The sequence below is a fragment of the Dasypus novemcinctus genome, chromosome 3 (genome assembly GCF_030445035.2).
Source record: "Dasypus novemcinctus isolate mDasNov1 chromosome 3, mDasNov1.1.hap2, whole genome shotgun sequence".
Taxonomy (NCBI): Eukaryota; Metazoa; Chordata; class Mammalia; order Cingulata; family Dasypodidae; genus Dasypus; species Dasypus novemcinctus.
In genome coordinates, this window is record NC_080675.1 from 142,976,040 (window position 1) to 143,000,066 (window position 24,027).

Genomic DNA, 24,027 nt, shown 5'->3' on the forward strand with positions numbered 1-24,027 from the left:
AGAATCTCTCTGCTCTTTTTCTGAAATATGCTACCAAAAACATTGACCTCAGCCCCTCATAGGAAGATGTAGTGAGAAGTTCTTCTCAGGATCTAAAATGAAAGCCCTGGCGTAAGGAAAGCCAGGGCTAAATTTTGTGCCTCTTTTCATTTAGGGAGTAATTAGTTCCAATCCCAATTCTCTTCTTTAATTAGCTTTCTTGACTCACCCAGATCTTAAAGGTTTTGCTCTGTGTTCTTTGCTGAAGCGGCTGTAAATTATTTTTGCAAGTAGGGTGAGAATAGAGAATAGGAGATGGATGGATGAGGAAGGAAGGTGGACGGATGAATGGCTAGATAAACAGAGGAGCAAATAGATGAACAGGTGAGCAGCAGTTGAGTTCCTACATGGTTGTTTTTAAGCCAGAGACTTAATCTCCCCACAGAGTTCCCAGAGGGTGAATCACACCTCTCAGGCGAAATCAGGTTAGTAGGAAAGTGACAGGGCGCCTGGGAGGCAGGGCAGCCCCTGGGGGCATGCGTGTCCACAGGCCAGGGCCCTGCTATGTCTTTGGTTGGGGATGATATAGGGCCATGGGCTGTCCAGGCAGCTGGGCACTTCCGGCCTTTGGCTGGCAGAGCCGCGGTGTCCTCCTCAAGTCTCTGTGCTCCCTGCTCGGATGGCTTACCTGTCTGCTCCGGTCAGGGGCAATGGGCTGATGTGTAAGAAAGAGGGCCGTGGTGGGCGGTGTGTTCTACAGGGCTCTCCGGGCTCCTTTTTCTTTGAAATCCTTTCTCTCAGCTGTTTCTAGAAACTCCCAGTCTGGAAGGCTTGCCCACGCGGGTAGCGTTTCCCTCCGATTTGGCAGCGAGGAGCAGGCAGTGCCCATCAACCCCGCCAGCGGCACTTGCTGTCGCAGGCGAGCCCTGGGGCGCTCGTCGGGCAGGTGCACAGGCCTCCACGCAGCCGCTGCTCTGCCTTCCTGCCCCAGCGCCGAATTCCACACGAATCTTTTGCTCCCGGAGGGCAGGGGCTGGGTTAACTACTGAATCCCTGGGCAATGGGCCTAGCACACAGTAGGTGCTCAAAAACCCTGCTGACTGAATGCGTGGATGTCTCCACCACCTCAGCCCAAACCCTCCTTGCTTCCTTCCTCACCGAGGCCCCTCCCCTGCTCCGGAAGCCTCCCCACCTGGTCCCGTGCGGTCCAGATGGGCTGTCACTCGGAACCCCTCCCGCGGTAGTGGCGGGTCTGTTTTCACTCATTTATAACTTTCCTTCAAAGTCTTCATAAGGTGTGTGGTGTGCTTTGCCTCTTTTATGGGAACCTGGAGCACAGATTTGGCCTCCACCTCAGGAAAGGAGCTCCCCCGGGGCAGGGCCGGGACCCCAGGGCTGCTGGTTACCTCAGGCCCCGCCCCTTCTCAGGCATCTGCCCCGTGCCCCAGAGGGCGTGCACCCAAAGGGGCTCAACACTTGGTCTCTTGCCTGGACAATCCACCTCTCAGATTTAGGGCAAAGCCACCCAGAGTGGCATCCGCGGGAGGCGCGTGGAGGAGCCACTCCCTGGAGCTGTAGGGACGGGCCACCAGCAGGTGCAGCACGTGGGAGCAGGCATGGCGGGTGTCCGCAGGTGCGTGAAAGGGGGCGTTCAGCCCCACCCACGCCTCTCCGGCCCCGAGCAGCGGGTCCACGGGGGCAGGAAAGGTTGGTGGGACACAGGGTGCGGGAGGCGGGTGACTCTTACCAGGAAGCTGTTGTCCTTGGGGTTGGTGGCGAGGCTGAGGCCCAGGCGCATGTTGTCCTTCCGCTCGGACACGTTGGACAGGGTGACCCTTCCTGGGTGGGAAGGAGATGCTCAGCCTGCAGCCGCACCCCCCACCGGAGCCGCCGCTGCCGCCCACCACCAGAGGTGCCTGCGGCCAGCTGGGTGCACGCAGCACCCTGGGCCCCCCCGCCCTTCTGGAGCCCCTGCTCGCCTGCACAGCGGGGCAGCCCCTCACAGTTTACTAAGGCCTCACCTGGGCGTGGGTCACAGCTTCCTCACCACTCCCTGTGAGATGAGGAAACGAGTCTCGGAGCGGCCAAGCCACCCGCCCACGGTCACGCAGCAGGCGCGTGGCCGAGGCTTCCAGCTCCCAGCCCAGGGCTTTTTCCTGCTCCAGCCATCTGACTGGCCCCAACTCCCCCTTATACTCCACCCTGAATACACACAGCACCCCACTTATGACAGCTTCCTCTGCACAGTGTCCCCTCTTCGTCTTTCCTCAAGCCCATTTTCCATCAAAACTTACCAGTCCTGGGTCCTGCTCTCTCGGAGCCCCATTCTGTCCTCCCCTGATAAACTGACATGTGACCATGAATTCTCCCTCCCAGGGAGTCAAGAGCAAATTCAACAAGAGCCTTCTAGAGGCACAAGGCCTTGCTCAAGAACATCCGATTCTGCAGTGGGCTGCCAAGAGGGGTGTTACGGAAGTGTGAGAAATCATCCTGGCTTCCAGGGGCGCAGGACAGGGGTGGGGTGGGGCCAGGGAGTGGGGCATCAGCACAGCCTGGATAGGCTGGACCTTCAGGCACAGGACTGCTGTGTGGGCTGGGAGGGAGGGGCAGCTGTATTTGTTGTCTGAGCCCTTTGGTTGCCCTTGGTTTTCAGTCAGCCTTCTTTTGAAATCCAGCCCCTCTTGGCTGAGCAAAGAGTGACGGGATTGTTTTGTTTGGTCTGTCCAAACACAGGCCAGAGAGAAAGTACTAGTGACAGCCTTGGTGTTTCTATGGAGCTTCATCATTTATGAAACACTGTGCCCAGGTGGCCTCCCGTGAACTTCTCTAGGCTGGGAAGGCCTGGGAGTCTCCATTTCCACTTTATGCAGGAAACTATCCAGGTGCAGACAAGGTCAGTGACTTCTACAAGCCACTCCCTGGTAAGTAATAGAGAGGGGACTTGAACCCAGGCCATCAGGGCCCTGAGTTTTGTCCATCAGATGGCAGGACCATGATGGGATGCAGGTGAGAAATCTGGAGAGGATGCTCCAAGCTGCGCTGTGCAGTTTCTGCCCCTTGCCGGCTTGGGGAATCCACCCCCATGTATTCAAGGGGAGACGCTCTCCTATCACAGGGACCCCTCTCTTTCTCCCCCTTGCCCGGGGACTAAAGTCCTTAGGGGACTGTGCCAGTCAGGAGACCGGGGCTTTGGAGTAAGACAGACTCAGTTCAAGTCCCGCTTCTGCCAGGACATAAGGATTTGGGGCGGTCGCTAACCTCTTTCGGGTACGGCCTGTCCCCCTGTGAAACGGAGAGGCCAAGTCCTCCCGCAGCCGCTCCGTGTCAGGGTCCCAGGGCTCAGGCCCCTCACGCGGGGCCTGCCTTCCAGAACCGCATCACGGCCTCCGAGCCCTTCCTTCTCATGAAACCCATGACTTCACCCAGGTGCTGGGAGGAAAGCTGCCTGTGCAGGCTCTGAGGTGTGAATAACTGACGCCCACGTATCTTCCCCAGGTAGAGCAGAGGAAAGAGCCCTCCTGGCTTGTTGAGGCTCAGTGCCAGGAAAGGCCCGAGGAAAACCCGGGTCTCAGGTTTCCCAGCCTTGCGTCTTTCCCTGTGAGGATGAGCTGCCTGGCAGGCTCTCCCCAGCGGGAGGGAAAGAGCTACCCCTCTCATGAAGTGCATGCCGGGGGGTGACTTTCCTCTGTCCCGCTCACAGGGTTGTGCACTGCCTCCCAGGTTTATGCCCCAGCTCAGGGATGTTTTCCAGGGTCTGATGGCTGCACATCTCTCATTGCCAGCAGGGGCTCCTCCTCTCTTAGGAGGGAAATGGGGTTCATATTGGAAACCAGAGCAAAAGAGGAAACGAAATGATTGGTTCATGTGTCGTATCCTTGCCAGGCCCAGGAGCTTCCCTGGGTAGCCGGGGCTCCAAGCCCAGTACTCACATCTTTCATCACACCTTGCTCGCTCACTCTGCCAGTCACACTGCTCTTCATTCAGTTCTCCAAAAGAGCAAACTCATTCCCACCCCAGGGCCTTTGCACCTGCCTCCCCACTGCCTGGAATGCTCCTCCCTAACCTGACCCCTTCTTACCATCAGTCATTGCTCAAATGTTACCTGCTCCAAAAGGCCTTCCCTGCCCATCTTACTAAGGTGGAACCCTCTCTCCACCCCCTCCACTGCTCGTGTCTCTAATCATAGAACTCAGCATTTATCCCTACCTGAAATTATGCTGCTTTCTGATTTGTTTACCATAGTACTCTAGCCCCTTCTCAGCAGAGTGCTTACTTAACTTTTTGTTCCTGCTGTATCCCAGAAACTAGCACAATGCTTGGCACATATCAGGTGCTCATTAAAGGTTGGGAGACATAGGAGACTAGGGGTCAATGAGTCCTCCCATGAGCAGACGGAGGCTCAGAGAGATAGCGCAGCAGAGGCACTGCACGGCTGGGCGGAGAATCCTGGCTTGGTCTGTTTGGAAGCCTGCCTTCTTCCAGGCCGTGATGGCTGGCGACCACCGGCCACCGCTTGGGGCTTGCTGCCTCCCTTAGACTCTTCTCACTGAAGTTTGAGCCCTGCTGCGCTTGGTCTTGAACTTCCCACCCACGGTTCTTACGCAGATGTCGGCCGCGGGAGCAGCCAGCACCACGTGACCGGCCAGCTGGCTGCCCTGGGGATCTGAGTTCTTTGGACTTTCTCTTTGATGCCGGCCTTTTCATCCACAGCCTATCTCTTGAAGCTCTGCCATCTTTCCCGCCAAGCCCTGCTGCTGCCCCAGCCCCAGTCTCTCTAGGGAGCCTCACCCCTCCCCACTGTACCAGGGAAGAGACCCCTCCTGGAAGAGGAGGAACTGAGGGTCCTGGCCCCTGGAAAGGCTGGTCCCCCCTGGCAAGGCCTGGAATCACAGCTTCCTTGTGCTCTCTCCCGAGGAGAGATGGCCCAGGTACTGTCTGATCTTCAAGACAAAGTGGACGTGCTTTAGTGGGTGGTGTGTGTGCTTTAGGGCACAGGCACCGGTGTGAACACACACGCATGTGCAGGCACACTCACACAAGCGCACACACAAGTTAAAATCTTACAGTTGTGAAACTGTAGCCTTCCCAGGGGCTGGGGAGGCCTCGAGCTGCTCACGGCAGCCCCCTCCTCCCTGTGACCATGCCTGAAGCTGTCAACCAGGAAGAGGGCCCTTAGTTCCAGAAGGCGGGGCTGCCTGGAATTCCCGCCCTGCTCCTAAAGATCCCGAGGCCTTTGTCTCCCCACCTGTTGAATGGCTAAATATCATATGGCTGTTGTGGGGATTAAATGAGTCACATATCTAAAAGCGCTTAAAACAGTGCCTGGTACACGTGAACACGTACAAGATCCATGGATGTTAGCTCTTGTGATTATTTCTAAATCAGGAAAAAGACAGGGAATGTTTTTTTCCTTTGACTTGAGAGGGCAGTGGGTGGGCCAGAGAAGGCTGTGGCCTGGGGCTCTGGGTTCAAATCCTGACCCGGCCCTGAAAAGCTGTGTGACTGTGGGAAAAGGGCTTCCCTTCTCTCAACTTGGCTTCCCCATCAATAATGGACCCAGTACCAGCTGGGTCACGTCACGGGGGGCTGCGAGGAGCCGATGTGACCGTAGACGTGGATGTGTGTGCCCCTGCCCCCCCCAGACAAGAGGTGGCCTCCCGGTGGAGAGCCCTGCGGCCCGGCCCCAGTTACCCAGGTTGAGCTTGGTGCAGTTGCCGTGGATCACCGGACACTTGTACACGTCTCCTGTCTTCTGGTGGCCGTTGGTTTCCAGTGGGGCACCCACAACCAGCCTGGGAAGGAGGACAAGAAAAGGGAAGATGCTGGCGAGGCACTTCTCCCTGCAAAGATTGGAGCCTGATGGGCAGTAGAGGAGGCGGCGGGTGGGGCTGGAGGTCTGTGGTCACACGCAGATCCTCGGGCTTGGACCATATCTCCCCAGGGAAGGACACTGGGCTTTCAGTGTAAAGTCACGGGGCCAGTGGCCTGCTCCAGGCCCTTGCAGATGACCATGTGGACCTTGAGATGGGACAAATGGGAGGGAAGCAGTCCCTGAGAGAGGAGGGAGAGGCCTTCAACCTGGGGTGGGCAGGGCAGACATCATGGAGGAGGTGACTCCTGAACCGGGTCTTGATGGATGAATATGAGTTTGTCAAAAGAATAAATGTTGGGAGGATAGTGACGGGGGTCATTCAGGTAGAGGATGGCGGTTTTGGAGCTGTAGGATCTTGGCCGTCTATCACACCCTGCAGGGGCCTCGTTCTTGGCTGGTGAGCCCTCTTGCCATTCCTCAGACGTGGGGCCTGTTGCTCAGGGTCGTGGCTATCCGCTGAGCCACTAGGTCTTTGCTCAGAGTGGGCAAGGCAGACAATGGGGTCTAAGAGTGGCCAGGGGGCAGCCACCTCTTTGGAGCGTCTGCCTTGGGCCTATGTTGTGTGTGTGGGTTGAATGGTGTCCTCTCCCCCAAAGCTATGTCCACATCCTAACCCCAGGAACCTGTGAATGTGACCTTATTTGAAAAAAGCGTCCTTGCAGATGTAATTAAGTTAAGGATCTCGAGCTGAGATCATCCTGGGATCTGAAGGGGCCTGAATGCCAGTGACAAGCATCCTATGAGAGACACACAGAGGACAGGCACAGGGAGAAGAGGACCACGCGAGGACGGAGGCAGAGATCAGAGTTACACAGCCACAAGCCAAGGGACATCTGGAGGGGGCAAGGCAGGGCTCTTCTCTAGAGCCTTCAGAGGGAGTGGGCCCTGCCGGCCCCTGGAGTCTGACCTCTGGCCTCCAGAACGGTGAGGGAATCGCTTTCTGTTGTAAGCCACCCAGCGTGAGAGATCTGTTACGACAGCTCTGCGACAGCACCTTGCCGTGTGCATGCACACGAATTTCTAGGGAAAGCCGAGCGGCCACCCCTTTCCTGACCTGGCCGAGCCCCAGCAGGGAGGGCCCTGGATGAAAAAGCCAGGACTCCAGGGATATGTGCTATGGCTCGCCTCCTTTTGAGGGTGAAGGACCGGAGGCCCCCAAGCTCTCTCCTTAGGGTGCCCCTAAAGCCCTCCTCTGCACCTCATGCCCTGCCCAGGGGTGAAGGTGGGACTGCCCAGAGAGGCACACGGGGCAGCAGGAACCCAGTGCTGACCTGAAGCAAAACCCTGAAGCTGGTAACATTTACCTTCAGCACCGCCTGCTCGCTCTTTCGGTGCTACGTGCCTCGGGCATGTCTGGGACTTAATGACTTTGGGTGCCCGTCTGGCTCTCAGCTGGCCATGGCCTCTCTGCCTGCATGAATGGCCACAAGTGACTCAAGAACGGCGCGCCTTCCCAGGGACAGCCGCACTCTCCTGGGAGGAGGTGCCACCGCCTATGGCAGCTCTGGAGGTCTCCCAGATCTTCAGGGATCAGGATGGATCATGGTAGATTTGGGGCTCAGGGGCAGGTGAGACCTTGGGGAGCAAGGAGACCTTTCCAGACCCCTTTAAATTTGGCTCTTTCAACAACTTCCCACTCTCTAGTAAACATGGACCAATCCAGGAGCTGCTACTTGTTTTCTGACTTAAGATGGTTGAGAGGAGATGGACTGGAGGTTTGGGCTACACAGAAATGAAGTGGCTTCTTGTGGTCAAATAATCCCTTGTCCTCACCTCCCTCTTGATGCTGTCAGGAAAGAAAGCTAGGTCTGAAGTGGGAGTTAACAGAGCTCTGTTAGAAATTAAGAGTCTATGAAATAGGAGCTGGGGTTTCTCCCCTGGGGAGCCAGATGATGACAGATTCTAAATATATCCCCTTATTAAGCATGCCTATTTTGACTGGCAGGAGTTAATTGGACCCATAAAATCTGTTTGTCTAGACGATGGTGATTTTTGGCTACTTAATTCTGCAAGGGATTGTGTGGTTGAGGCCCCTCGAGACTTTCCAGTTAAGAAAAGAGAGGTCAGTAAGCGAGTCTCGGGCCCCAAGGTTGCTTTTCTGGCTGCCCAGATTTTCCAGGTCCACCTGACATGGGACTGAGTCTTCCTCAGGGACCTGCCCTCCAGGTGGTGGATGCTTTCTGGATAGGGTGCCTTTGAGGAACACCTCTCAGGGTGCCTCTGGGAGAATCAGACACCGTGCAATCTAGATGAGAAAACCCACAGCTGGTTTCTAGACCAGCCATCCCTATTGGTCTTCTAGAAAACACCCCAATAGCCTGACAAGGCGGAAGCCCCACAGAGTGGAACTCTGAGTCCCCAGTGGCCTACTTGGAAGGTCCCTAATGCAGGACGAGACCCTGGACCTGAGAATCCAGGCCTGGGTCTTCATCCTGGCTTGGTCACCGGCTTGCTGTGTGGCCTTGAGAAGTCGTCGAACTTTCTGGGCCTTGGGTTTTCTGAGCTGTGGAGTGAGATTAACAATTCCTGCTCTGCATAACCTCACAGGGTCATTGAAGGACATCGTGGATGTTAAAAGGCATCGGGAAGCAGAAGGGTTGTGTCGAGGTAAGTAAGCCTTGTGACTTCCTACAAGCCATGTGTCCCGGCAGTGGCCAAGATGAGATAATCTGGCAGTGAATTCACCAAGTCACAGCGACTCAAGTTTGTTACAAGCCTGGGCTTCCTCCTTTTCAAGACCAGGGGCTGCCCTGCACTCCCTCCTCCAAGGCCTCATCTCCCTGGAGCTCCTCGGCTCTCCGTGAGGCAGCAGGCAGGGCTTTCCGTCCCCACGCTACAGGTGCATAACCCGAGGCCCCAAGTCGGGAGCTGGCCCCAGGCCCCACAGCTAACTTGTGGCGGAGCTGAGGCTGGAGTTCTGGGGCAGCTTCCTTTTTGCTGCCCCAAATATGTCTTTGCCAGCAGGGAGGGTCGGGGCCAGGCCTCCTTTCCATCCTCGGATCTCGGCATCACGTGTGCCTGCTGGGCTTGAGGTTTTGAGGACATGATTCAGTCTCGCTGAATCGCAGGGGATAACTGCGGAGCGCAGGGAAAATGTTTGCGTCACCACAGAGACCAGCCAAATTGCTCCTGGGGTCTGGCAGCCCCGTCACCCCCTTCGGCCCAGCCTTATATAGCCATCTGAGGCCTCAGGGCCCCTAGCGCCTCTCGGGGGCTGGATACCCTATACCTTCTGGCGTGGGCCCCCGACTGCACGCACGGCCATCTCCAAAGGTTGTGGTGAGCGCTGGCCCTTTCCGTGGGCTGCGCGCCGTGAGTCACCAGCTGTGGGCTCCCGGCATTTTTCCCGCAGGGGCGCAGGGGGCAGGGCTGCCACCGCTGATGGGAGGATCTGTGGCAGGCCTCTCGGCCACAACCCTGTGTGACCCCTTCCCTGGCGGCTGCCCTTGCCAGGGAGAGCCACCCTGATGGAGGCTGGACATGGCCCGGCTGGGCTCCCCAGCTCCCAGCAGGACACAGGCTGTGAGAAAGGGCCCTGGGGGGCCCCCACCTGCCTCCCTGCACGCCCCCCCCTCTCCCCAGCGAGGCCCTACAGGAACTCATCCTGACTCTGCTTATTCTCAGGTCCATTCTTCACGACAGTTTTTGTTTCCAGACTTTTAAAATTATACACGCCTATCAGAAAAAAAAGGTGATGTGTATCCCCAGTATATGTAAATTTATATGTAAATTATATCAGTGTACAACTGCCAATCTGTGTATGAAATACTAGTAATTCTATTGTCTTTTTTTCAGATAAAATATCAATCTAAAGTAGACTTGAATCACTTTATTTCTGTGCCCCATGATTTTGTCTTGCTCATGCCTTGTGGCATGCACCTTCTGCTCTGGAGACCATCACTTTAAGATCCAGCACACAGCCCCACCTGCTCCAGGAAGCCCTCGCTGATTACTCCAGGCTTTCCACATAAACCAGCATTTAATCCCCGCTGCTTGGCATGGCCAGTATTGTAGTGTCGTGAGCTTCTTGAGGGCTGAGACGTCCTTGTCTGCCCTGCGGTACCAGTCTAGGGTGGGTTTGAAGGCACTCAGAAAAGAGGTTCCCATTGATTGCTCTAACCTTCTGTTTGCCCAGCCTGCAGCAGCAGCTGCTTAGGGAGCTTGTGGCTTTGCCTTGGGGCCAAGAGAAACCCCCAAATTTAGTACCAGAAAAGGGGTGTTGAGAAACTCGAGCATTTTCCTTGCACAGATGTTCAGTGGAATGACCCCGCTTCCTTTAAAAGTTGATATTGCTTGCTTCCCTGGTTTCAGTGACCCCCTCCCCACCTGTCCCTGTATCTGTCTGGGGATTCAAGGACTCTGGCTCCACTCCCACCTCCACGGATGGAGCACATATTTCATGCTAGGCCAGCTTTATCCCCTGGTTGCAATCAGAGTGAAATGAAGACTTCTGCCTGGGATGCAGAGACCAAGGTGGCCTCTTGGATGCCATAGTGTGTGGATACAAGGCTAGGATCTGCTGGCAGCCACCCTGTGACTACGAGTGATATGGGCTGATGCGTTGAGGGGGGCAGGGCTGACAGACTCATCAAGAAAAAGAGCCGAAGTTCTATTGTTGTGGTGAACCCCTGGATCAAACCATACCTGAAGCCTCAGATATATGCACAATAACTAGCTTTTACTACATCAGCCTGCTTGGGATAAGTTCTAGGCATTTATAATGGAAAACATTCTAATGTTTAGAGTGTGTAAGGCAAAAGAAAAAGCACATAGTTAAAGTTACCCTTAAAATCCCATGAATCACTGTGCTATGATGCTATGAGTGGCACATGGGAAGAAAAATCAATGAGGGAAGAGCAGATTCATATCCCCAGCAGCAACTGGGACATATACTGGTGGATGCATAGAAATGTCCCGTGGCCCAGTCTAGTAGGAACAGAAAGCCTTTTGTTCTCTTTGCATGTCACTAATTATGGCTGCTTAGACAGGGCACCCTGCACTCCAGATGTCTCTGGCCACTGGGGGACTGGCCCCGCAGACTGTCAGAATGGGGAGTGAATGTGGGGGTTTCTCAGGCCAGCCTCATCCCGTACCAGGAAGCATCAGGCGCATGGGGTAGGGAAGTGCTGGGCCCGCGTCTCAGAGCAGGCGGGGGCAGAGCTGGACCGGCCTGCAGGTGCTCCCCAAGATGCACAGAGTGGGATGCCAGAGGCAGGGCTGGGACGCCTGGCCCAGCTCCACCTTTGACCGGCTTGTCTGGCTGGATGGGTACAAGTGGCCGTGCTCCCTGACACGGGGTGAGCCCTGAGGCCGTGAGCACCTTTAGGCCATCAGATGCTTGGGGAAGGAAGGAGGAAAACAACAAGTGATGGCACTACCACTTGGTGACATCCTGAGCCCAGAGGCCCACATGCACTGTCAGGGGAGGCAAGATGTGGGTTCAGTCCCCTCTCTGGCCACCCTCATTGACCACCCTGTTCTCACTGACTATCCGGTTCACTTTTATTTTAATCAAACGTGTTTTGTTGTTACTCTTTTCGTTTTAATCAATCACTTTCACACCTGCAATTGCCTTGATTTTGATCACCAATGGCTTTGAGGCTTGTAGGGCAGTTTGTACTTTGGTTGCACAGATGAGGAGTCAGAGATTCAGAGTGTGGAAGTGACAAAAAGACACTGGTCAGCTTCAGAGCTGGGACTCCTCGTCCAGTGCTCTCTTCACCCTTGTGAAGAACCGGGAAGCTCAGCTCTGAATACTGCCCGGAGTGTGTGGGGTTGCCCTCCCTGGTGCCAGCCAGGCCTGTCCCCCAGGGGCCTCTTCCCTCTTTCCTCTCCCACTGTTGCCTTTCTCACCTGCTTCTCCCATCAACAGCTCCCTACCCTCGTCCCCTCAAACTCGCCCCAGGCTCTTTGTCCCATTTCTCTCCAGGCTTCATTTTTCATTGTTCTGAAATCAGATAGGGGCATCAGGGAGGGCTTTCTCTTGAGAAGCAGAGAACTCAAGGGGAACAAAGGAGAGGCTATTCCTTTAGCGAGGCTTTTTTCTCGCTTTCTCTCTCCGTGGAAAACATAATCTCCTCCAGCCAGCGGGAGTGAGTACCGGCTAATGTGTTCAAGATGGGGCTGGGAAGTGCTGAGCAAGCAAGCGGGAGCGTGGGGTGGGTGGAGTGGCTCTGGGGGCAGGCAAGGGCCTGCCTTCCCAGGGATCTGCCTCAGGGGCAGGTCGGCACCTGTACGTCTTCCTGGGCTGGTTGGAGGGGCTTGTGGTTCATCGTGGCTCCCACACCTGTCGAGGCCAGGAAAACGAAGACCCCTCTTTTTGCCAGCATATCTCTTACTTGCCTCCCTCCTCAAAACTCTCATTAGCGGTGGAGATCCTTTGTGTGTGTTTTACGCTAATATGTATTCACAGAGCTTTACATACATTTCTTGTGGCTGGTGACTCGTGCCCTCATTCATCCATTGATTAAAATACATTTATTGAGCTCCCATATGTGCCAAGAGCTGGGGACACGATGTCGACTATGACATTCTCCCTGCCTTCAAGAAACTCCAGTGCAGTGGAGGAGACAGGTAGGGTAAAAGGCAGGAGCAACACAGCAGGGTTCTCCAAGTGACTCCCAGGAGGTAGCACCAGCCTCCCTGGGAGCTGGTTAGAAATGCACAAGGTCTTGAGCCCCACGCCAGGCCTGGGGTATCAGAAACGCTGGAGGTGGGGCCCGGCAGCCGAGCTTTCACAAGTCCTCCAGGAGGAGTGGATGCATGCTCAGATTTGAAAATCACTGGGATACAGAAGGACAGGCTTGGGTGGGGGTGGGGCGTAGGCATGCTGGGCCTTGCTGGGCTCAGAGAGCCCCACATCTATTCCAGTAAAATCTACACTCTGTCACCTGAATGCTGCTCACTTCTCTGTCCCTGATTTTTTTTTTATAATAACCAGCTATGTCTGCTGTTCCAGCTGGGTCCTTCTCATTCATGGTTTAGGGCTCAGCCACCATGGCACCTCCCCAAAGAGGCCTTCCCTGACTACCCTGTCACTCCCCATCTCCCCACCACCCGTCTTCATGGCACTGTGCCCTATCTGAGGCTTTCTTATATGCAGCTTTTTAATGTCCAAACCTCCTGGTGAAATACAAGCTGCAAAAGAGTTAGGACCTTGTTAGTCAGGTTTGAAGCTGTGGACACCCCAGTGCTCAGAACTGTGTCTGGCACAGAGTTCGTCCCTGAAATAGAGTGTTTGAATGAATTCGCTAATTGCCTGGCTTACTAATTCAATATAATGCAATTTAGGGCAATTGAGGGCAGTTCCTGCTTTTCCTGTCAACACCCATTGGTCCCACTGCAAAAGTGAACAAACTCCTGCCAAATGGGACCGAAAATGCCTGGGCTGCTTCCCGGCACCCCAGGCTTTTAAGGATAGTGGCGCTCAGCCCTTGCCAGTCATCAGAATCCCCTGTCAGGAGAACCTGACAAATGCAGGCTCTTGGGCGCCACCTCCAGAAGGTTCTGGTGCAGCCAGTCTGGAAATTTTTGAAGGTTCCCAGCTGGGCAGGCAGGATTGGGAGTCCTTGTTTGAAGAATCTCCTGAAGAAGCAGATATGAGCCCCCTGGAAAAATAAAGCAGCAGTCTGTCCTGGAAAGTTTCACTACATCTGGGATTGCAGCCATAGCAACTTCCGTGACTGTCCAGGAATGGTCCTGGGTTGGATTTATTTTGTTCGTCATGAAAACACATAAGAAACACCTACTTTAACTGGTTCAAAAAAGTACTAACTTATTTAAGAAGTATTAGTTTGTTTAGGTAATAAAGGAATACATGTTTGCTGTTTTAGTGTTCTTATGGCTGAACTGTGCGAGGTGGGAATTCAGAAGCCCTGCCTCGGGAAGTGGACTTGGCCCAGTGGTTAGGGCATCCGTCTACCACATGGGAGGTCCATGGTTCAAACCCCGGGCCTCCTTGACCTGTGTGGAGCTGGCCCGTGCGCAGTGCTGATGTGCGCAAGGAGTGCCAAGCCACGTAGGGGTGTCCCCGCGTAGGGGAGCCCCACGTGCAAGGAGTGCGCCCGGTAAGGAGAGCCGCCCAGCGCGAAAGAAAGTGCAGCCTGCCCAGGAATGGCACTGCACACATGGAGAGCTGACACAACAAGATGATGCAACAAAAAGAAACACAGATTCCTGTGCCGCTGACAACAACAGAAGCGGACAAAGACGACGCAGCAAATAGATAGAGAACAGCCAACGGGGGTGGGGCGGAAGGGGAGAGAAATAAATAAATAAATCTTTAAAAAAAGCCCTGTCTCTCTTCCCAGCCCAGCTCTCTGTAGGTCACACCATCAGTAGCATGGGGCACAGACAACCTTTAGGCATTTTGTAGAGAGCTTAAAATTGGAAGCATTCTACATACAAGCTTCTCGATGGGCTTCTTTCGCTTATTTTATACATGGACATCTTTCTGTGTCAGTATGTATCGGTACCACCGTTAGGCTTGGTGATTGAGACCCTGTCCTGGGTCTCACTTGCCCTCCTCTGCCAGTGCCCCTCCCTAAAGGGTGAGGAGTCCTAGGGGCCAGGGAGACGGGCCCACCTAGAGCTCATGTCCCCCCACCCTGTGTACTGGGGATACTGGAATGCTCTGTCCGAACAACCTGGGCTGCTGCCAGGGCTGCACAGGTCTCTTGCCTAGGTCTGTCTGATGGTGACTCACATCACCCACAACACACACACCCTGAGGCCCAGGGGTGTAGACAGAGCTGGGTGCGCCAGCTGGGGTGTCCACATGTGCAAAGCCCCTCAATTATTGAGAGAGAACTGTGGGTGGGAAAAAAGATGGTGAGCCAAGGGCCAAAGCTGCCATTTGCTTTCTTGTCCTGGCCACTCAGATGTAGGCCTAGTATAATAGACAGCATAGCTCGACCTCATTTTTAGAGTGGGTGCACAGTGTTACACTTTTCTTTTTAATCATTTTCCTATCGATGGACATTTGGATTATGCCATTTTTCTAGTATAGATGTGCAGGTGCTCTTCAAGAATTTTCCTATTATGCATGCCTTTTATAGATTCTAATATATAAAAAGCCTCCGTGCGCAAGTAGCCCTGAGGGGCAGTGAAAATAGCTGACGCGGAGCCTGTGGAAGGAAGTGGAAGCAGCGCCTCCCCACTCCGAGCTTGTTGACAAGAGTCACTATGGTCGCTGATTTCACCGGCTTGGCTCCCTCGGTTTTTCCTGGAAACTTTTGGTTCCACCTCAGTTTACATCCAAACGACAGTTTTTCCTAAGTTGCAGAAGTATGTAGGACAGAAGAGGGAGGAGTGAGGGAAGATGATTGCATAGAAGGGAAAATGAGAGCCTGACCCACTGACCGAGAAGAGTCACAGTGGCCAGGCTGGGCCCATCGCATTAAAGGGCGCCGGCCTGTCAAAGCCAGCCAGAGGGGGCTGCTTGTCTTTCCTGCCCTGCTGGCGGAGCCCTCCCGGCCCCACTAGCTGAAGGCCCCCTTCCATCCACCGTAGGACCCCTCCTTCCACCTCTCAGCCGGAAGCCCTTTGCCTTGCTGCTTCCTGTTCCTCTTGTCCCCGTCTTTTCTCTCCTCTAGATAATTTGCCTCTAGCTAGCAGAAAGACCCTGATTCATCTATGAATCTCCTCAGTGCTGGCCACAGTACCGTGAACTGTCAAGGGTTTGGTGAGTGAGTAAACAGATGCAGACGTGGGGGACGCCAGTCACTTTGCAAAGATGAGCTGAATCTTCACTCTGCTTCTTGGGGTGAAGCTGGAACCAGAGCTAGGCTGGGCCCTTCCAGGGCCCACCTGCAGACGGACCACCCACCTTGAGGTGCCCCTGGCCCATCTCTCTCCTGGCAGGTGATGGTGGTCTGTTCTTCCACCAGAGAGACCAAGCAGACGGTGTAAAAACCCCCTTTTCTTTTCAACATGCCTGACAAACCCTTGCTTATTTCTCCAAGTCGCACTCGGTGTTTTGTTTTTTTTTTCTTCCCAGTTTTATAGCAGTGCTCTCCTCTGAAAATGAAACATAAGCACAGCAATATTTGGACAGATGTTTCTCAGTGCAATATATCGCTCTAATGTTTTGGTATGTGTGGGTCTGACCATCCTCAGCTATTGCTTGGTAGCCAGGAAAGAAGCCTCAGAATTCCCTGTTCTTCATCTCGGGAGGACGGTAGTATTACACATTATGTGATCAGTGTGCACGACAACAGTTCAGCTCATCCACCCCCGGCCAGGGGAGGTGACTGGGCAAGGAATGCTAGTCCCAACTGACTGGGGAAGATAGCAAGGCCCAGAGAATGCCGAGGATTTACCCCGAACCACATTGCCATGTCAAGGCTGAGACAAAAACAGAACACACGTCATCCCTGCTGTGTCTGGTGTTTCCTGCAGCAGCCACATAGATTTGTGTGATATAGAAAAAAAGAAGGACTGGAGGCAAAAGGCCAGATGTTCCTGGGCAGCCATGAGCCTATTGACCTGTTTCTGGTTAACTTTGCTCTGCCCGAGGATGAGCCATGTGGCCTGAGGAGAGTGGGTGCTCAGGTGTGGTGGGGGCAGAGAGCAAGGTCACTCCTCAGCCATGTGGGAAGCCTTCCTGGAGGAGGTGGCTCCAGGACGGAGCCTTGAAGGATGAAGAGATGCCACCCAGATGAAGAAGGGCTGGGGACCAGGGGGAGGAGTAACAGTCAGCCCCTGGGTGCATTGTTTCTAACAATGGGGTTGGCCGGGTCTGGGAATGGACCCAGAGGTGACCAGCCAAGTCCCCAGCTCCACAGAGCTTGTGGCTGAGTCAAGGCCAGGCTCATGCCATTCTCCCCAGCCATGCCTCCCTGACGTTCCACATGTCCTCCCACCCCCTCCCTTGTCTACAGAATGCTACTGAAAGTGGCCCTAAGTATTGCTGTGGCCCCCCTCAGGGTACCCCCATGGGTCACCCCTCCTGCTTCAGGCACTGAGGAGCACTCTCAGAGTAAGCCTGGAAAGATTTCACCATCAGCCCATGAGGACCTCAGACCTCTCTAGAAGGAGAAAGTCCACAGTCCTAGAACCTGGCTGAGCTTTAGACGTACTTCTTAATTAGAAATTTAAGAACACTTGTAAGTCTTGGATCGGGCTGAGGAATTTGCCATTTTTAAAGCTTTCACAGGTGATTCTGTCCTCCAGCCAGTGTTGGGAACCCCTGGATTATATTACCAGGTCACACAGGGACTGAGTGCAGGTGCCCAAATAACAAACATGGTGTCATACATTCCTTGGCTTTCAAGGCACTTCCTATGAACAAGCATATAAATGCATGCATACATGGATGTATGTTTCAGAGGAGTTTGCTAGGTGCCAGGCTTTGTGCTAGGTGTTTTCTCTAGCATTGACTTATTTTATCCTCATAGCAGCCCTGTGAGCTGTGAGGGAGACAGTAACACTACTTTGAAGCTGAGGACACTGCAGCACAGAGAAGTGAGGTTGACTCACTCAAGGTCACTGGGCAGCTGTGTGGCCTCCCTCCCACTGGGTTCTTTCCTGACCTCTGTGAGTTAGATGGGCTGTAGGAAAGCAGAGTCTTATGCTCCCCTTGCTCCCTGTTGGGAATGTAAAATGGTGCGGCTGCTGTGGAAAACAGGTAGGTGGTTCCTCAAAAGTTAAAACTAGACAGAATTTCCATAGGTCCAGGCAATCCCACGTCTAGGTAGATAGCAAAGAGAACTGAAAACAGGAATGCAAACAGATGCTTGTACCCCGATGGTCATAGAAACCTTATTCACAACAGCCAAAAGGTGAAAGCAACCCAAATATCCATCGACAGATGAAGGGAGAAACAAGATGTAGTGTAGACCTAAAATGGAATATATTCCACCGTAATGAGATATGACGTTCTGACACCTGCTACTACACGGATGAACCTTGAAGACATGGTGCTGAGTGAAATAAGCCAGACTCAAGAGGTCAGAAACTGTACGATATTCCACTGACATTAAATGCTGCGAGCCTTCTGCCCTTCGAGCCGCACGTTGGGCGCCAGTTGCTGAGAACCAGCTCAGCAATAGGTTTGCTCGAAGGGAACGCAACGCAGACCTTACAGAAATAAAGGAGAGAGAGAAACACTAGAGAGGAACCAAGGGTGGAACCGGGAACTCACAGCTTCAGGAACTGAGAGCCTAGACCCTAGTTTCTGCATCATATTTATTAGGAACTCCAAAGCAGCTGTTCCTTATCAGCACAGCGACGTTTACAGTAACTGGGGACAAGTGCAACAAATAGGGAACAGGTAAGCCAGTTTCCCACAACAATTAAATATCCAGAATAGGCAAATCCATAGAGACAGAAAAATAGGTGGCTATCACTGGGGGGAGGGCAGATGAGGAGTTATTGCTCAATGGGTGCAGAGTTTCTGTTTGAGATCATGGAAATTTGTGGTAATGGATGGTGGTGAAGTTAGCATAACACTGTGACTGTAACGAATGCCACTGACTTGTATGGTCAAAAGTGGTTAAAATGGGAAATTTTATGTTGCATCTATGTTACCACACACACAAAAAGAAGTCACGTTCCGTCAGGGAAGCCCTATGTTGCATCAAGCAATCATTTATTATGCGGAATCCTTTGAAGTACTTTCTGTCTGGGTCAAGGCTCAGATTTATTTTCCTCTTCTCCCTTCTGGATTATGACGAACGGTTCTTCTTACAGAATTGTTATTATTTTGAGAAGCCATAAAGAAATAAAAAGGCCGGGACTAACTTGAACCATTGAGGGATGAAGTCTGTCATTACATTTTTGGAAAACTCCTCCTAGTTGGGTGACAAAATCATTGATTCAACAGTTGGGAAGAGGCAGTGGGGAGAGCGCAGAGAGATGCAGCTGCCGCAGGATGAGCAGCGCGGGGCTGGGCCGGGCCACTGTCCATGACCCCCTGGCCTGTGGCCTGACTTTGCGTGGCCACCTCCTTCCAAGCTACGCAGGGGAGAGAAAGTCAGGAAGTCTCAGTCTCTCCCATAGAGGTACCATTGTCCCCAGACTCTTTATAACAAAATCATCCAGCTTTGGGATTCCCTAACATTTCATCTGGATCATACTCAAACTTCTAGATCCTCTGTCTCTCCCGTCTGTGGGCTGGTGCCAAGCACTGAAGGCACAAAGAGGAATAGAAGGCCAGCCCTGCTCTCCAGGACTCACATCCCCTCCCCTCTTTTTTCTCTCTCAGCGCTCTTTATTCTCCACCTCGTCTTTGCCTCTCTTCCCTCCTTTCCCCCATTTCATTGTCTATTTCTCTTAATTAGCTTTTCCTGCAACTCCTTCTCCATCTCTCTCTGCTTTACTGGCTCAGGATGCTTTATTGCAGCTAAACTAGGAAGAAATGATTCAAGAGGGAAAGTGGGGAAGATTTAGGAATTCCAACAGGAAAGGTCAAAAACCTTGTCAAAACAGCCTCAATCAATAAGAAGCAGTTTGCCATTGGCTGTGTGCCTGACTGTTGCAGCTGTATGGAACAGAAGTTGCTAAAAGAGAAGAAAAGCCATATGAAAGAGTTTGAAATCTCTGAGGAGCTCTTGATTCTTCACAAAGGAGTAAGGGAAAGCTATAAGGAGGTATTCTATTGAAGCCTAGGAAAACAAGGGCTAGGTTAAACGGTGATTGAGCACAGTTAAGATTAGTGAAAAAAGGCATTTATGGCATACTGATTTTTCTAATTGCATATAATATTAAAACATACACATTACACTTCGTGGTTTTAATAAGGAGTTCTGTTTTTACATTTTATATGCCTAACAATGAAAGCACATACAACCCTGAAATAGTGACTTCTATGGGAAGCTTGCACAGAAAAGCCATTACCAGGAAGCCTCGTGTCAGTGATGATAATTGCAGATAAAGTGCCAAGGAGCCATGACTAACTTAGTAGCAATCTTGAAAATTCAAACCTATGAAATTATTGAACGACACTCTTCAAGATGGAATGAACTTCAGCATTAGTTTGTTCTCCACCTTATGGGAGGAGGTCCCCTTCCCTCTCCTGCACTAGACTTAGGATGTTGTGAGTCATAGAATGAACAGCACTGGCGTCAGAGAAAGGAGGATGGTGGAAGAACCCACGGGCTGCAGGGAGGGCAGGGGTGGACACAGAAGATGCTGAATTGGCAAACCATTTTGGCTTCCCTTGGCTCTCAAATTAAATTTATTTTCTTTCTTGGAGGTTAGTAATCAGGAGACTTTCCATTCAGTGTTTCCACTACCAAGATTGTGCTTCTTACCCCCAAAGCTTGCAATCCATGGACCCCTGCCTCTTGGAGCTCAGTGCTTACAGGCATTTCATGACCTTGAGGACGAGTCTTAGCTCCAGCTCTGTGTAATGTGTTTGTGTGTGTGTTAGAGGTGGACTCTTGCTGACCTATACTTCAAGACCTGGGGCTATCCTGTGTTGGTTTGGCAATTTAAAAAAGATAGGATGAGTGAGTAAGAAGAGAAGAGAAAAAATAGCCTGGGAGATGCAAAGGGGTTTGAGGGCTGTCTGTAGGCTGCATCTTAAATGAATTCTCCCTGGGTTCTGGGGCTGATACACACAGTTCTCCTTTGCTCCTCTCAAAGCTGTGTTGTGTTTTTGAGGACACTCATGGTGCCCCAGCTCCTTCCAGGGAAGGCCACTGTCTGAATTTCCACTCCCCAGTCCTCTGCAGCTCCCTCTCCTCTTGTCCGTGGACTGCCTGCCGGGGTCTGCTGGGTGTCTTGGCCTGAGGCCCTGGGCCAACACTTCCCTACGAGTAGTTTCTTCTCTCTCACTTTCTTTATCTCTCGTGTACAGCGTGGTTTCATCCTATCCTGGGCTTTGCTTCTGTAGTGATTTATCCTTTAACCAGAATGAGTCATGGTGTCTGATTTTATTTGTTCCAAGAGAAAATAGCAGAGGGCATTTACGTGCTGTGGTTTGGGGAGCTCGCTCTAGCAGACCCAAGCCAGAAGAGCAAAGGATGTTCCTACCAACATTTCCATAGCACCCAAGGCCATGGCTGACCCCGGCCTGACAACTGACCCTGGCTGGGCCATCTGCATCATTGTGGAGGAGGAACAGACTCAGATAACAGGCCCTCGAAGCCTCTCCTCAGATGTCATAGCCTTTCTCCAGGGTGGTAGATAACACAGGGAACTAACTCATCCAGCATCTGTCCCAGGCTAGACACTGTGTACACTATCCCCTATTTATTCCTCATTAGGGCCCTTTAGGGTTGGCACCACCAGACCCATTTCACAGATGAACAAATTGTGGTCCAGAAAGTCGATGGGACGTGGTCATGTTCTCATGGCTTGGAAAGTGTGATGCCAGGTTTGTGTCCTTCTGAAGGCTAGACTTTCCCTGCAGTAAGTAAGCACTCACTCACACGTGCCTTCCTTACATCTGCTGAGGCAGAAGCCCTGTGACCGTCCTGGGATACCACTATTACCCCATGGGAAAGGACTGCACGAGAGGCTGGGGAGCCTTGGGGTTGGGGGAAGATGGAATAGCAGGGCTCCTGGGCATCATCCCTGGACCTACTCAGCAGCTGATTTTTGTGGATTTGTTCCTCATGGAGAACCTTTAAAGTCAACCTGCCATTCCACTGGTAGTGGTGCCCTGGATTTAGACATGGAAGACGCTTGTGAAAGTGCAAACTTGTTACCTGGGAGGTCAGTACACAAAGCCATTGTAAATGAATAAATGCCTTATCCAAACTAGAATTTAGTTTAATTTAATGACTCTTAAGAGATGGGACCAAGGATGAGGGGTAGGAGGAGGGAGGGTGGACTAACCCTTTGGCAGTTCTCACCTAAGACTAGTCAAGCCGGATAGAAGTAGCACAGAAAGTGGAACCAAAACTGGATTGCAAGTTGGGAGGCCTGGGTTTTGGTCCTGGCTGTGTCACTCTGTCTAGTCCCTTTCTATCTCTAGACCTCAGTTTCCTCACCTCTAAAATAAGTGAACTGGAGTCAATAATTTCTTTTCTTCTTCTTCTTTTTTTTTTAAAGATTTATTTTATTTGTTTCTCTCCCTTTCCCCCCATTGTCTGCTCTCTGTGTCCATTTGCTGTGTTTTCTTCTGTGTCCGCTTGTATTCTCATTAGGTGGCACTGGGGATCTGTGTCTCTTTTGTTCTGTCATCTTGCTGCATCAGCTCACCTGGTGTGTGTGGCGCCACTCCTGGGTGGGCTGCACTTTTTTCACATGGGGCAGCTCTCCTTGTGGGATGCACTCCTTGAGTGTGGGGCTCCCCTACACGGGGGACACCCCTGCATGGCACTCCTTGCGTGCATCAGCACTGCGCATGGGCCAGCTCCACACGGGTCAGGAGGCCCTGGGGAACCCTGGACCCTCCATATGGTAGGTGGATGCTCTAACAGATGCGCCACGTCTGCTTCCCGGGTCAATAATTTCTAAGGCCCCTCCCAGGCAGCGGGAAGATGCCGTGGGGGATGAAGGAGTCCTGAAGGCCAACCCCACCCATGTAACTGCTTGGCCCATTGGGCATCCTGTGCCTGCTTCCAGCTACTGTGTCCCTCCCCATCCCACCTCTGCCTTTGAGAATTAGGGTTCGCTGAAGACCATGGCACTGGTGACCTGTCTTCAGACCAAGAAGGCGTCCTGTCTGCCTGCAGCTTCCACCAGCAGAAGCCACTGCCTCTGCAGAGAGGTTCTGGGGAGAGAATGGGTACCAATTTTATGCCAGATAGTCCATTCCAAACCTGGTCCATCTTAGGGGCTGACCTGTGCCTGTCCAGTGTGTGCGCGCAAGCCTTTGAGAGGTAGGGCGTGGAGTGGGGTCGCGGGGTCTGCAGGAGCCCACTTAGCCTGAGTGGAGGATTTGGTTCCAAGCCTGGAAGGTTTCTGAGCCTCCCTGTCCTTGGCCTCAAAGCCATGTGCAGGACACTGCAGCACACAGCCTTTTCAGCGTCTGACCACACGAGCCCCGAGTTAAGTTGCCGCAAAATAATCCACAAGAATCCTTCGAAGAGACGGGAAGGCTGTCCAGGACTTCTTGTGACTTTGGCTGAATCAAGCCACTAAGTCTTTCCTTTCGTTGCTGAGGGTGATGAAGGATATGTTCAAACTGTGCCTCTTCCCCAAGAGAAGCTCCTGTTTTCCATCAGGAAACTCCAGAATTTAGAAGACCAGGATTCTGGCAGGGTTCGGACCAGGGCTCTGCACACCTCCCCACTTCCTCCTGGAAGAAGTCCCCTTCCTCCGATTTCAAACTTCCTCCTGCCGCCCCCCGCCTCCCCAGCTTGCTCGGCCCCTCCCTGTGCGCATGCTCCAGTTGGTCCCAGCGGGGGAGGGGAGGAAGCCACCCGCCACGCCCACCGAGGCAGGCCGGAGGCTAGAGTTCCAGCAGGGCTGGTGGAGGCTAATTACCACCGCCCGCCGCTTCAAAAGACGTGCTGCCCTTATTGGGCGGCGGCGTGGGGGGCGGGGACAGGGCAGGCTTCTCTTCCTCCTCCCCACTATTCCCGCAGACATCCAGGGGTTCTTTCCCCAGCGCCTTGCCTCCTCTCTGAACTGCTCCTCTGAGGAATGTGGTTCTCCCCACAGGTCTCCCTGATCCCTTGCCCAAGCTGAAGGCGCCTGTCCCCAGCTGCATGTGGATGACCCTTGACACTTAAGGCCAACGGGTCCAAAGCCTAACTCATCTCTTCCCCCAAAGCCTGTCCCCTTGTTGCTGGACTGAGCTTTTTCTATTAAGGGCACTGCTATCTTCCCAGTCATCCTTCATCCTGTTTCATCTTCAGCCTCACCTCCTTCTATTCCTGCCCTCATACCCTCCATTCCAACTACATTGGCCTCATTGTTTCTTGAACATTCCAAAGCATACACTAACCTCAGGGCCTTTGCACTGCCATTCTCTCTGCCAGGACTGCTCTTCACTCAGGTGTCCATGTAGCTAGATTCTTCCTTTCTTTTGAGTCTCTGATCCCCATCAAAGCCCCACCAAGGTTGGCCCTGACAGTCCTTATAAAGTAGCAGCTCTTATTCCTACCTACAGTAATCAAGTCTCCCTTAACCTGCTTAGTGTTTTCCCATTGTACATATCACCATCTGACAATGGACAAATTAATACTGACAATGGACAGTAGAAGAAAAGGTTACCAGGGTAGAGACTTTGCAATTTTGCTCCATCGAATTCCCAGGACCTAAAACAGGTGCTCAAGAAA

General features: G+C 52.9%; 1 protein-coding gene across 3 annotated transcripts in view; it reads right to left on the reverse strand.

Annotated features, from left to right (window-relative positions):
* ITGA11 (integrin subunit alpha 11) overlaps positions 1 to 24,027 on the reverse strand; it is a 134,673-nt gene that overhangs the window by 65,122 nt on the left and 45,524 nt on the right. The window contains exons 3-4 of one of the 3 annotated variants that reach the window (XM_058294400.2): positions 5,671 to 5,771; positions 1,727 to 1,818 (exon numbers count right to left, since the gene is read on the reverse strand). In XM_058294400.2, the coding sequence (XP_058150383.1) occupies positions 1,727 to 1,818; positions 5,671 to 5,771 (193 nt within the window). Of the gene's footprint in view, positions 1 to 1,726; positions 1,819 to 2,000; positions 2,030 to 2,273; positions 2,575 to 5,670; positions 5,772 to 24,027 lie in introns of those variants that run through there. The other 2 variants (XM_058294401.2, XM_058294402.2) reach the window with 2 other exon arrangements.